The sequence below is a fragment of the Pogoniulus pusillus genome, chromosome 13 (genome assembly GCF_015220805.1).
Source record: "Pogoniulus pusillus isolate bPogPus1 chromosome 13, bPogPus1.pri, whole genome shotgun sequence".
In the NCBI taxonomy this organism is placed as follows: Eukaryota; Metazoa; Chordata; class Aves; order Piciformes; family Lybiidae; genus Pogoniulus; species Pogoniulus pusillus.
Genome location: NC_087276.1, coordinates 15292851 through 15306381, shown reverse-complemented (window position 1 = coordinate 15306381; position 13531 = coordinate 15292851). Strand labels below are relative to the sequence as shown.

The window sequence follows — 13531 nt, the reverse complement described above, 5'->3', positions numbered from 1 at the left end:
ACCACACTGCTATGGACATGTATGTCCTGTACCATGATTTTCAGGCTTAACAAAATGCAGCAGATACTTCAAAGTGAGACTTTTTTGTCAGCATCTCCAATTTGGCTTCAAGTCTGCACAGACACAAACTGGAATTCCCTGATGCAAATGGAATATGGTATTGCTAAAATGACAGCAGCACTTAAACGATTCCCTTTCACCTTCCCACTGTAAGAATCTTTTTAATTTTATTTTTCCCTTTAACATTGCCTGAGCAATTTTGTGCAACTGTTTAACCACTTCATTGGCAACGAGGAAAGCTATAAAATCTGTTATTGTAGGTGCAATAGAAACATGTACTCAGTATGGAGCTGAGAAATAATCATTTATAAAGCTCTTCACATTCAAATTAACAAGAAGATTCCCCCCCCCTTGCTTCCTTCTGTATCCCTAAACAACTGCTGGTACTGCCATAATGCAATACCAGAAGGGAAGAGTGAGAAGGAACTGCTAAGGCTTTCCAGACCTACAGCCATGAAATGGACATGTCCTGTGTGTGAACACTAGAAACCAAGACCCTGAGCTCATCTAATGAGGAATAAAGTAAGGATAATGTGAAGCACAGGAGTTCTCTAAACCAACTTAACTCCCAAAGCCTCTGTAATGGGAAGCTATGCATGAGACTTGCTGTTGTGTGAGCCCACACACGTGTCCTGCTCCGCTTTGCTCCCAAGTCTTGTTTGAGCCTCCTGCCATATAGAAACGAGGCATTTCTTAATTAACTATCAACAACCATGAAGATGGACCCTGAGCCTTCAAGGCCCAGCCTTGCTGGGAATTTCTCACTGGATCATTTGCAGATTCAGAGCTATCAGTCATTCTCTGTAACAACAGAGCTCTCTATCCTGATATTGACCAGACAGGAGCTAAAGACACAGGACTAAAACGAACGACGGGGCTGTCACAAAAGGTAAGTTGCTGCCCAAGGGCTGGGGCATGAGCACAGAGGTACCAATAGTCCTGAGTCACCTCTATTTTTTTTTTTCACTGTACTTTGTTGCCACCTCATGGCCTGATGCTAGGCTGCAAGAATGAAATTTTAGAAGGCGCATTCTTTAAGGAAGGGATGCTTTACATTGCACTAGACCCACTCGTTATTCCCGGGGTGTTCTAAATTGTTTCTTGGATCCACAGCTGGAGAACTTCTTCTGAGGGTATGACACGCACCATCAGATCACACTGCTCAGCTTCTTCACTACCACCCAGTATCAGCTGGGTGGGGGGTTCTGATATTTTCTGTAAGACAGATGCACTTGCTTAATGCCCCCCAGGCTGATCAGCTAGCCTGTCTGTTGTCTTTGTACCCACAAATTCACCCTTTCTGCTTCAACTGCCCAGAGGCCAAGTGCTCAGGAACCCACAGCCACAAAAAACTTCTGCTGCACTCTAACTGGACAGCATATTTAGGCTACTGACTTAAACATGCTCCTCCTGAATGAGCCAGAAGAGAGGCTGCTTGTGATGCTTGGTTTCTTCTCACCAAGGAGCTGAGAAGCTTTGTGCTGGCACTGGGGGACACGGAGCAGTGTTGCCAATGCCACAGCTGTTTTGTTGGGGAGCAGCTGGCCAGACAGTGTGAGTGTCTGCCTCCCAAGCTGCTTCCCCAGGAGCATCATCCCTGTCCAGGGTTCCAAGCTGAAGGCAGTGACAGCTGTGCAGCCAGCTCATGTGGGCTGCTTCTCTGCTGCAGCTCAGCTCAGCTCATCCCACTGAAATGAGAAGGCTTCCTACACCTGCCTGCTTTTTCTGCCTTGTCCCATGCTGCTGTGAATACCCAGAACCCTAGAAAACACCAAAGCACAGGTAAAAGAGTTACCAGTGTGTCTGGCTGGACTTCAGTGGGGCAGCAGGAATACTGGAGAATTTTACTCACTTTCCAGGTAAGGAAAGGCAGAGTCAGAGCAGCCACAGCAAAGCCAGCAGAGACGAGGGCAGTAATCAGCCACAAGGATGTGCCACCTGGAAACAACAGAAGCAGCAGAACTTCTCAGAGAGACTGTAAGTACAAACTGCTCAATGCAGTCAGCCTGCACCTTCTGTGGCTGCTCTTCCCACCCACTCTGGTGCGGTCCTTTGCTGGCACACTCCAGAGAAAAGATACACATGCCAGGATAGGGGGCTTCACTACTGAGTCTTCCTTTTTTACCTCCCCCAAGGAGCAAATGGGTAGCACGTCTAGCACAAGGCAGGAGATACTGGGAGGAAATGAAAGGGGGAGTTGCTGGGGTGTCCATCTCAGTCATAGCTGCACCAAGGGAGAAGGAAGGCAGGCTGTTACCTTGTGCCCTCACACATTGTGTCTGGCTGAAGCTGCTGCTCCTGTTGATGGCCTCAACGTATGCCTGAGCTTTCACACAATAATCAAGTCCTGCCTCCAAGGTATCCAGGTGGACCACAGAGTTGACCTCTTTCACCATCTTTTGCTGCATCTGCCAGGAGAGAGAGCATCAGAACAAAGGGCAAGGACCTAACTGAGAACAGGAGTTCTAACATGGTGCTAGCACCAACTTTACTGGTGAAAAGAGGAAGGGGAGCAGCAGGAGGTGTCAGAGAGGGCTGTGTGAATGAGAGGCTTTTGCTGAAAGAGCACACCAAATCATGCCTGTGCTGACACAATATGATAGGAGTGCCACGGCCATGCTGTAGCAGGGATGTGAGAGCTGTGTTGTGACTCTAGAGCACAGAGTGAGGATGGACTGGGCTAGTGAGAAGCAATTTGATTTGGTGTGTGCATCTGTACCATAGTTTAGCAACCCTTAAGCAGCATATGAGCTTTCTTGCAGTCAAAAGGACTCAGTTAACTGCTAGCAAAATGAAGGTGCTATTCCCAGTCTCCCCAGACATGAGCACAGTGATTATGTCAGCTTCTCTGAATTTTTGCTGTGTTGCAGATTCAAAGCCTGTGCTCACAGAAGGACTGCTCAGCCTCCAGCATCACACACACATGGACATCTCCAAGAAGCCAGCAGGACTGTGCTGATGGGGTAAGCCCTGCTTATCCTTCTCCACAGAAGTGTGATCTTGAGGGCTGGTAGTTTGAAAAGACTCAAGGACAGACTTGGGTCAGTGACTGCCTGGAGTGTGTAACTTTTTGCAAAAACCTTGAATCAGGCATGTCAGATGTGACAGTTATTTTAAAAAATGGTTTTAAATAGTCCCAGCTGAGAACTTGACTTGTGCTGACCAGCAAGCCTAATGCTGTGGCAGTCCAGTTGTTAGAAACTGTAGAGAAGTTTGGAATGAATGTTTAGGTGATCACTATCACATACTGAAGAAGAGTTAACAGTTCATCCATAAAAGACAATCAGATACAAACCTGTAGGTTACTTTCTACAGTGTCAGAAAGCTCATGGACAAGGTTGATCTCACTTAATTGGATTTCCAAAAGGTAGTCAGGAAGATCTATTTCCAAAGCTAGTAGCCATGGGATAAAAAGCATCAGAGCTCTGAGTGAGCTAAGTAGGCTGCAACAGCCCTGACCAGCACTACCTGGTGCTTGTATCTTCATCCTCCTCCATTGCCCAGGATCTTTGGTCCCTGCTGAGCTATGCTGGAGGTGTGCCTGTCTCCTGAAAGGACTCTGAACCATGTTGTTGTAGGCAGCTTGGTCTCCTGGATAGACCCTCACTAAACACATGGCAGCTGTGTCCTGCAGCCCTGCCTCTGGTGCCATCTCTTTATTCCTCGCCGGAGTCCCTGTGCAGTCCCTAGGGTTGATGTCCTTTGTTACCAGAATCTGGTTCCTGGTTCTGCTCACTGTAGTCGTACCCTGTGGGTCTGTGCTTCACTGGAAACAGCACTGCCTGCACTGGGTTCACCCTTGGCTCCTAGCTTGCCCATTCATAGTGAGCAGCTCTGCTCCTGCTGCTTCCTGATAGAAGAAAGTCTTTAGTGTGGTTATATTGTTATACCCTTCTCAGAGTGCAGGGAAGTCACTATGGAAACCTGTGTATATCTTTGCTCCCCATTGCATTGTTATAGATGATCAGGAAGGAAAGTGAAAATTAATACATGCTAATGACACTAAAGCTTCACTTCTGAATAACAGAGGTGACAGCCAACAGTGAAAAATGGCAGCAGAACCTTGTATTACAATGGTAAATGAAATTCAACACAGGTAGATGTGAAATGATGCTCGTTGGAATTTTTCCCCTTCATTTTTTGCAGTCAGTGATTCGACCTTAAGTTAGTCCAGTCCTTTCCTCCTCAAAGGAACTTGGTGTTCAGGTTTCATGGAACAAGCTGCCCAGGGGGGGTTGTGGAGTCTCCTTCTCTGCAGGTGTTCAGAACGTGCCTGCATGTGTTCCTGTGTGAACTGGCATAGGTGATCCTAGTCTGGCAGGGGGATTGGACTGGATGATCTTTTGGGTCTCTTCCAGCCCCTAAGAATCTGTGATTCTGTGACTGGTCAGCTCTGTGGTAGTCACTCGTGTTAACCGTTGCTGGGAAGAGTGGGAAGACTTAGTGTGTTCTATGGTGCTAACCTGCTCCTGCACCACTAACTGTCTGTATTTGCTCCCTGCCCACCTTGGGAAAGGCAAAAATGGTTGTTTCCTGTGGAAGCCTTTCCAGTTAAGTAGTCTGGGAATCTTTGGCCTGGAAAAGATACACAATGTGAAACTGTTGGAGTGATGGGGAAAGTGAAGAGGGAATAGCTGTTGTCTCTTTCTGCTCTGAAATTGCATGAGAGTCAAGCTGCAGAACTCCTAACTACAGGAAGTTGTACATGCTAAGGATTTACATAGCTTGAAAACCAGAACAGATAAATTAATCAAATAAAAGTTCATATGAGGCTATTAATGACATATTTTTTTGTCTCAGGGATTTGCTGGAGCTGTGTCTCTGAAATCTCAGAAAATTATCTAATTGTGTTACACACAGAGGCTCTGTCTCTAATCTTCCTTAGTCATCTCCATTGTCCACTGGCAGATAGGATGCAGGGTTTGATGGTTCTGTGGACTGATTCTACATGGCTGCCTTCACACTTCCATGTTCTGAGATGCTATGGAAGTGCTGTGTTCCCATGAGAGGGAAAAAAATGTTTACTGCAAACAGAATAATGGAATGGCTTAGATTGGAAGGAACCTTAAAGATCGTGGAGTTCCAGCATGGGCAGGGGCACCTTCCACTAGGTTAGGTTGCTTTAAAGTCCCATCCAACCTGTTTTAGTATATAGTGAGCAATGCCCTGAGCTGAGCAAGTTACAGCTCACTGTCACAACAAAGCTGTTTTACAAAAAGCTCCTGAGAACTTTGGCAGCTCAGAACTTTGTGATGCTTCCTCTTGAGCCCAGAAAACTAAATGCTGTTCAGAGAAGAAAATCAGCTCAGAAACCTTCAGTTTCTGACATCTGCTTTCCTTCAATAGCTGAGGTCGCTGGGTGGATTCCTCTTCCCAATGGAGGAAATGTAGAAAGAGCAAATAGGCTTCTCCATGGCGTTAAGAACAACCCACTCATCTCTGCACACACTGACTCCAGGCAGACCCTCCAGCCTCAGAGCAGGAGCTTGGACTAGCAAACAGACCCTGGGCAACGCCTGTCTGCTTCCACTCTGTGTGTGTGGGCTCTTGGCTATTGCCCAAAACCCGAGGGGAAAACTCACCCTACTTTCCTGGCCCTTCTTCCAATAGAGAACACAGAACTGAAAAGCAGGCCCCATGTCTTCCAGCTCCACTAGTAAATGATACCCATCTGCTATGACTTTCATCAGAGGTGGGGTCAGGGAAGCTGCCAACACAGAGAGAGCACCATTGACACACATCAGACAAAACCCTGAAACAACTGTCATCCTTTTCCCAGTAAGAAGAGGAGCTGCCAACATGAGCACAGTGACATTAGTCTGGAATAATAGCTGGTTGTTTCAGCAGGGCAGAAACTTCTGTCTGCTCTATCTCCCAGTATGTGGTAGATGTACTGCAGCAGAATGTGAGCTGAGGAGGATCATGACTGGCATTGCAAACAGGAGTTCTGTGAGGTGCACAGAACTTGAAAGCTTTCAGAGTTTTCTCCAGTGGAGGAAGTGTCTGGCCTGAGGGTCCTGTGTGATCAACAGAAGCAGAGCCAGCTGGGCACCCAGAATCTGATACACCAGATCAAACCAGTTCTTCTGCTCCTGGGAATTATTAACATTACCATACAGAACAGGAGCAGTGAAACCACTGTTTCTTCATTGGAACGTTGGCAGTTATTCAAAGGTGAAGGATAAAGCAACACGAACCCCAGTATATCTCTGGCAGTTCACATAAATCTTGATTTGCTTTTAGGATCTACATGGTTTTAGATAGACTTGGGCTGATGACCAGCTGGGACTTCTGGTTTTGTAAATGTATGCAAAGAAATATGAAGGTGACTTGCTCTGTGCTTACTTTGATATTCAAAGTTTGGTTTGGTCTAGGATTCTGCTGTGAGGAGTATCAGCAAGACAGAGTCTGCACACTGTACATTCATGAGCTGGGAATCCAGGCAGTACAGAGATCAGTTTTATAATCTCTGTTGTATTTAAGGTATTTACTTATCTGTGCCTCTCCTTAGCACTTTTTGGAGGTTGAAATTGGTTTTGTCCCCCTTGCTTTGAAGAAAGGAAGGAGAACAACACTTAGCCACACACAGGAGAGATGTTCTTAAAAGAATTTGCCCTTACAGCCTGTCAATTGTCATTAATGGTGAGCAGTACGGACACAAAACCCAGGTGTGGCCATGGTGAGAATGCCACAAATGGCAGGCCCAGAAAACTAATTTAGGCTTTTACATTACAAGCTGAGAATCTTCTTAATAGGATGTCCACAGAAAAAAAGAAGAAAGTGATAGCATTATTTAGAGGATCAAAACAAATTTGGGGCTAATGTACCAACAAACAGACATTGCAGGATGCAACTACTAAGCAAAGAGGAACATTTCTGTTTCTCTGTGCTGGCACCCTGAAGACCAGCTGTTTGAGTTTTGATAAATTGATGAAATTGTTCATTTTAGGAAGATCTTTTGAAGTGTTTTCTGTGTGTTATCACAGTTTATGTGTCTCTGCATGCCAGGCTTTGATAGCGGGGTCATTCAGTCTAGAAGTAGTGTGCCTAGAAATTAGTGTAGTTGTGCCTAGTAGTAGTACTGCCTAGAAGTTGGTTCCCTGATTGTCCATGAACCACTTAGAGCACCTGTGCACTGTGTTTTGCATTCCTTAGGCCCTCTCAGACCCAGTGCCAGGTCTCTGAAGAGATGGGACAGCAGGGACAGGGAAAGGTGAGCAGTAAAACTACATAAGGACAAGGACTTACAGTGACTTTTCTTTCTCCTTTAAACATTTGTCCATATATGCACTTGCACATTGCAGCTTGTTGCAAGCTGTATCTCCTGAACCATTACAGCTTAGCCAAATGATTTTATTGAGGTCTCTAAGAGACAGGATTAAGCCACCAAGTCCTTCACTGTACTGATTTTCTTTATGGAGAGCATCAAGCTAAGGATTATCTTCTCCCTGTCTCTGCCTGAAAGCGTGGTCTGTGGCACTGTAGTCCCTGGGAAAGAGACTCATCTGAAGCACCATCTAGAAAACACTTTCACACTGAGAGACACACTCACCAATTCAGCTGGCAGTTCTGATGGTGCTGCTTTGCCTAAGTGCTCTGTATGAGTGAGGACTGTTCACTTGTCAAGTAGTAGATAACTTCCAGTGCCTGATACAGGTTTAAGATTGGGTCAGCTCTGCTTTTGGATAGACTGGCTGACAGTGAAGATGGCTGCACACCCCATAATGAGAGTTGCATTGTAATAGAGATTTACAGGACAGCATGAGGCAGCCAGAGGGTGACACGGCTGTGTTCCACAGTAAATGCCTCCACAGAATCAGGTTCTGGATGCTCAGAAGTGACTAGATGACACAGATTAGATGGAGCATTGGCAGCAACCCTGACTGATCTTTGAAATCGGAGGCAAGAGTGACTAACTCACCCAAAATAATGCCTGTAGTTGTCTTCTCTGTCTTGGAAGCCCTTGAAATTCAAGCTCTTAAAAGTTTAGCCCTGCATCAGGAGGAACTCACATCCAAGAACACAATATGGCTAAATGCAAAACATTCCAACCTAGCACAAGAGCAGAACAGTAGGATGTGCTCTGTGTGTTCCTGGGCTTTGTGTGATGTGCACAGTACCAAACAGACATGTGGGGAGTCCCTCAACACTGAGCTCTCAGATTTTGGCCCAACTGATCCAGTTTAAGCCAAACAGCAGGACTCACTGGTTATGCGATTGAAGAAACCTTTCAGGGTGCCCCACTCTGATCTTCTGGTACCAGCATTTGCCCTTACACGCAGGTTGTAGGCCACAGTGGCTGAGATGTCCTCGGTGATGTTACACTCTGTGGCTGCCATGAGGGAGCACTCAGAGATGGGAATCCAGCTCTCGTTGGCATACTCTCGTTCATACTCCCTGAGGAGATGAAAAGAAAGGAGACAGGCAGCAGTCTGATGGCAGGTGTATCTGTGGCATGGGCTAAAGCTGCTTGCTAGTTCTTTCTGGGCAAAAGCAATACTGAGATACACTGGGACTGGGACTGGGATGCCAGGAGTGTATGAAACTAGTATGGCTATATTTTAAATCTCATCTAGAGAACCTTTGTCAGAGCCAGCTTTTTCATGAGCCAAATGCAGCATGAGATTGTAGGAGGTGGGGCAGCCAACGCAGTGTTGATGCATCAGATCCTGCCCACTCACCTGACTTGATCTTCCTCGATAAGCCAGAATGACAAAGCCACACTGTGACACAAGCCATAACGCAAGACGTAGCAGAAACCTCCTGCAATGTGTACTGCATGTTTAAAAGATTAATGCTGACTAAATCGCAAATGTTTTCTCTTTCCTCTTCTGAGTAAACTGTTGCTAACCTTCCTAACCTTTGAATTCTTTGGACAGAGGCAGTTTTTATGTGCTGGCTTAATGCACACCTTAATTTTGAACCTGGGGCTTCATTTCAGTCCTGAGGAGTCTAGTGAATGCCAGGGGACCATTATTGGTTAAGGTTTGGCATAGCCAAGGGAGGAGAAATATGCTGGTCCTCACTAAGCTGAAAAAAGTCAATTAGGAGAGAGTTTGGCTCTTAACTTCTCCCACATGGAAAAGATTGCCTGGAGAGGTGGTAGAAGCCCCATCTCTGGAAGAATTCCAGGTGAGGCTGGACAAGGCTCTGATCTGATGGAAGATGTTCTTGCTCACTGCAGAAGAGTTGAGACTAGCTGAACTTTGCAAGTCCCTTCCAGTCCAAACCATTCTATGATTACTCAGGGATCTATCAACCTGTCTCAGAATTGGATTAAAAGGACTTTTTTCCCTCTCTACTTGTGACTGACAGTGTTGGAGTGTCAATTTTTTTTTTAATGTCTGTGAACTAAATAGTGCTCGAGATATTCAACCAGTACAGGATTTTAGGTTTAATTGAAGCTTCTAAAAACCAAAGAAGAGAAAAAAACACAGAAGTTACCCCTGAAACTCAACGCTGTATCTCACAGTTTCTCCCTGGACGATCACAGGACTCCAAGTTAAGAAGTGTTTCATGTTGGTAGAAAGAATAGAGATGTTCTGAGGTGCTGGCAGCAAAGCATCTTCACCTAAAATTCCCAACAAAAGAAAAAGAGAAAGGAAATAGTTAGATGAATGTACTAGGGGGAAAAAAGGCTTAGAAGAACAGTGTGAAACTGTGTTTTGCATCAAAAACACACACCCTTCATCTCACTGCTGTCAATTCAGTGTTGGAAGGAATTTTGCAGAGAAGCAGCAATGACATGCAAAGAGAAATGCCAGAGCAGTTAGGCTGGCACTGTTCTCAGAAAGGTGGAGCAAGCCTTTGCCTTCTTTCAGAGTTTTTCACTGTGTCAGTGAAACAGTGAGAAAAGGTCAAGCTTTCATAAAGCCATTCAGCTCAGTTCAATGGGGTCAAGTACCAGAGAATCTATTGCACTCTGTAGGCTGTTCCAATGCATGTCATGGTTTGAAATGTGCTGTTTCTTTCCAGGCTTGACCGGGCAACACACGGTAGAAGATCCTAGCTCTGGTGCAGCATTTCTCATGGTGCAGAAATCTGAGAATGTAAGTAGTTGTAGGCTGAAATTAAAGCCTCCTTATAGAATAAATTTATTCCATGGACTATAAATGAAATTATTACAATGAATCCTGAGATCATAAAAGCTTACGTACAGGATGGTATCTGTAGTCCATTTTATCTCATCTCATCCTAATAAAAAATCCTTAGCAGTGTTTGGCCCAGAGCACAGAAGCCAGGACTCCACACACACACATCCTGTGCTACACTACAGGAACAGGCTTTAGGATTATCTCTGTTCTTCTACTCTCTGATCCCAAAGAATGTTCCCTCTACTCAGCAGGGAATGGTTCCCAAGATGCTATTGGAAAGGAGGCCTTAAAGATTTCCAGGGATGAGGCTTCCACCACGTCCCTGGGAAACCTGTTCCTCATGGTGAAGAACTTCTTCGTAACATCCAATCTGAATCTACTCAGTTCTATTTTTGCTCCATTCTCCCCAGTCCTGTCACTACCTGACATTCTAAAAAGTCCTTCAGCAGCTTTCTTGTAGCCCCCTTCAGATGCTGGAAGGTCACGATAAGGTCTCCTCAGAGCCTTCTCTTCTCCAGACTGAACAGCCCTAACTATCAGTCTGTCTCCATAGGAGAGGATCTCCAGTCCTCTAATCATCCTCATGGCCCTTCTGTGGACACATACCAGCATGTCCAGATCTTGTAACAGAGGCTTCAGAACGGGACACAGTTTTCCTGGTTTGCTGGCAAAACCAGTGGCTCTTTTATTGGCATAGTGGAACCTGTCACCTCACTTCAGTTGGGCCACAAAAGTCTGTCATACAGACACTAAGTTTTCTTTCTTCCTTTTTCTTTATGGAAGGGGGACACACAATGTAAGTTATCCCACCTTTCTCTCCTACTGTCCATCACTGTAGAAGACAACACTGATGAGTATGTGACTGATCAAAGCTGACAGTCATTATGTGCACTCTCTTCTGTATGGAAACATCACACAGATAGACAGATCTTAAACAATAATACAGCAAAAATACTCCCAAATTTGTTTCTAGAGTAGTCATTCAGCTTTGCAATTCTGAAAAAAAGAAAAAAAGTCATAATCCTCCCTGTTCCAGAGAATAAACTTTCAGAGAATCTGCACTTGGACTCCAAGTCAGTGGTTACCATACCTAGAAACTCTTAAGTGTGCTCTGCTGGCCAAGGAAGCTGTAACACAATTTTTTTTCTGAGTCAGAGAACAAGTCGAGGCAAGACACAACCTGAATTCAGGAGCTAGGATTGCCCTCTTAGAAAGACAGAACTGATCAAATCCAAGCACACAGGCAAGTCATATTTGTGTTCTAGAGGATTGACCGTCACAGAACCCCAGTGGTGTAGTCAGGATGTCTAAGGCTGAGCTCCTAGAAATGTTTGGAGCTTAACATTTACTTGGAGAAGCAGATTATAAATTATGCAACCCCACTCCAGGTTAAAGGAGACTCTCAGTGAACACTGTTGAGTTAGTAGTTAACACTTTATACCCCCCTTTCTCTAATCCTGCATCCACTCTACAGGCAGGTCATCTCTTGTGCTCAAAGAGTTCAGCATTAAAGGAGGACTGGAAAGTTCAGCTTCTCGCAAAACAGCAAAGGAGCAGAGACAAAACAACTATTAATAAGTTAACTTCCTTCAAACAAAAACTATGCTTTAGGTTTCAGACTTGCAAAACAGAGAATTTATAGACTGGCTTTTTAATTTGCTGGCCATGGTCACTTGCAGCCCAGAAGCCAGCTGTGTCCTGGGCTGTACCAAAAGCAGTGTGACCAACAAGAGGGTGAGGTGATGCTGATGGTCTACTCTGTTCTGGTGAGACCACCACGTGAAGCACTGCCTTCAGTTCTGGTGTCTTCAACACAAGAAGTACATGGAACTGCTATGGTGGGTCCAGAGGAGGACATGAAGTTGTCCTGTGTGAAAGTTTGGGCTGTTCAGTCTGGAGAACAGAAGACTCAAAGAAACAGCCTTCCATTATTATCTGAAGGAAGCCTACAAGAAACTTGGGAGGTACTTTTGACAAGGGCTTGTACAGACAGGATGAGGAGCAATGGCTTTGAGCTGGGTGAGGGGAGATTGAGACTGAAGATTAGGAAAAAAATCTTCCCAGTGAGGGTGGTGAGACACTAGAACAGGTTGCCCAGGGAGGTGGTGGATGCCTTCTCCCTGGATGTGTTCCAGGCCAGGTTGGATGAAGCCTTGAGCAATCTGAGCTAGTGGAAGGTGTCTGTGCCCATGACAGGGAGTTGGAACTGGATGATCTTGAAGGTCCCTTGCAATCCAAAGAATTCTCTGATTCTATGATTAATTTTAGACACATAATTAAAATTACAGCTTGCTTGACTTCATACCATTTGTCTTAAGCTTTGTAAAACATTTTTAACACAAGCACAAAAGACAGCCTCTTTCTCTTTAGACTTAAGACAGCTGAAAGTACTTTAACCACTTACCTGTGAGTCTTGCTGCAATCAAAGAGCAAAGGAAGAAGCAGATGAGCTTTAGTGACATTTTGCTCCCACTGGTTGCCTTTTCCCACACTCATGTCCTGTTGCACAGCTCAGAATTTTCCCTTCCTGGACAGGGAGCCCAATCTGACCCATCCATGATGCGAGTGAAGCAGAGACTGCAGGGGAGTGCTACGAGCACTGCTTCCCTGCCTGCCCACACCAATGTGTGTGCGTTGTTTGTAAGGGTGTAGTTGCAGGGAGTGCCAGGGGCATCTGATGCCAACGTTTCTTGACAGGTCTGTGCAACTGCTCACCTGGATGACACAACTCTGTTTCACTTAGCTAGCAATTGCATCTATTAAATAAAACATTACTTGTGCTTGGGATTGCCCCGACCCAGGTGTAGGACTTTGTGCTTAGCCCTGTTGAACTTCATGGGATTGGCTTGGGCCCATCTCCCCAGCTTGTCCAAGTCCCTCTGGATGGATCCTTTCCCTCCAGCATGTCTACCAGGCCAAATAGCTTGGTGTCGGCAGCAAACCTACTGAGGGTCCCTGAATCCCACTTACTGTGTTGCTGACAAAGATGTTTGGTGGCCAGGATGTCATGATGGACTACATCAAACACTTTGTACAAGTCTAGGTAGATGACATTATTCATTGGCGCTATAACTCCATCATAGAAATCCACCAAGTTTGTCAGGCATGATTTGCCCTTGGTGAAGCTGTCTTGATTAACACTAATCACCTCTTCTTCATTTTCTGTATGCTTTAGCGTGGCCTAGGCTAGCAAGGAGTTAGCTGAGCTGGTTGTGAATACAGCAGTTCTGATGGTGCAAGTGTTTTGTTGGGAAAAGCAAAGCTCAGTGTGGACCAACATCACCATATCAGCATAAATTATCTGCTGAACTTCCTGCTGAAGGTAAGTAAAGAAGTTACATTGAACTGGCTGCATTAGGTGTCCCCACACTGCACTT

The 13531-nt window shown here is 45.4% G+C and overlaps 1 protein-coding gene across 1 annotated transcript; it reads right to left on the bottom strand.

Annotated features, from left to right (window-relative positions):
* Positions 1–1149: 1149 nt before the first annotated feature.
* On the bottom strand, positions 1150–12708 carry IL20RB (interleukin 20 receptor subunit beta). The gene is given in 8 exon segments (XM_064152638.1): positions 1150–1275; positions 1856–1998; positions 2318–2468; positions 5643–5767; positions 8267–8457; positions 9505–9631; positions 12559–12634; positions 12637–12708. Coding segments are annotated over 8 exon segments (1011 nt in total).
* Positions 12709–13531: the final 823 nt, after the last annotated feature.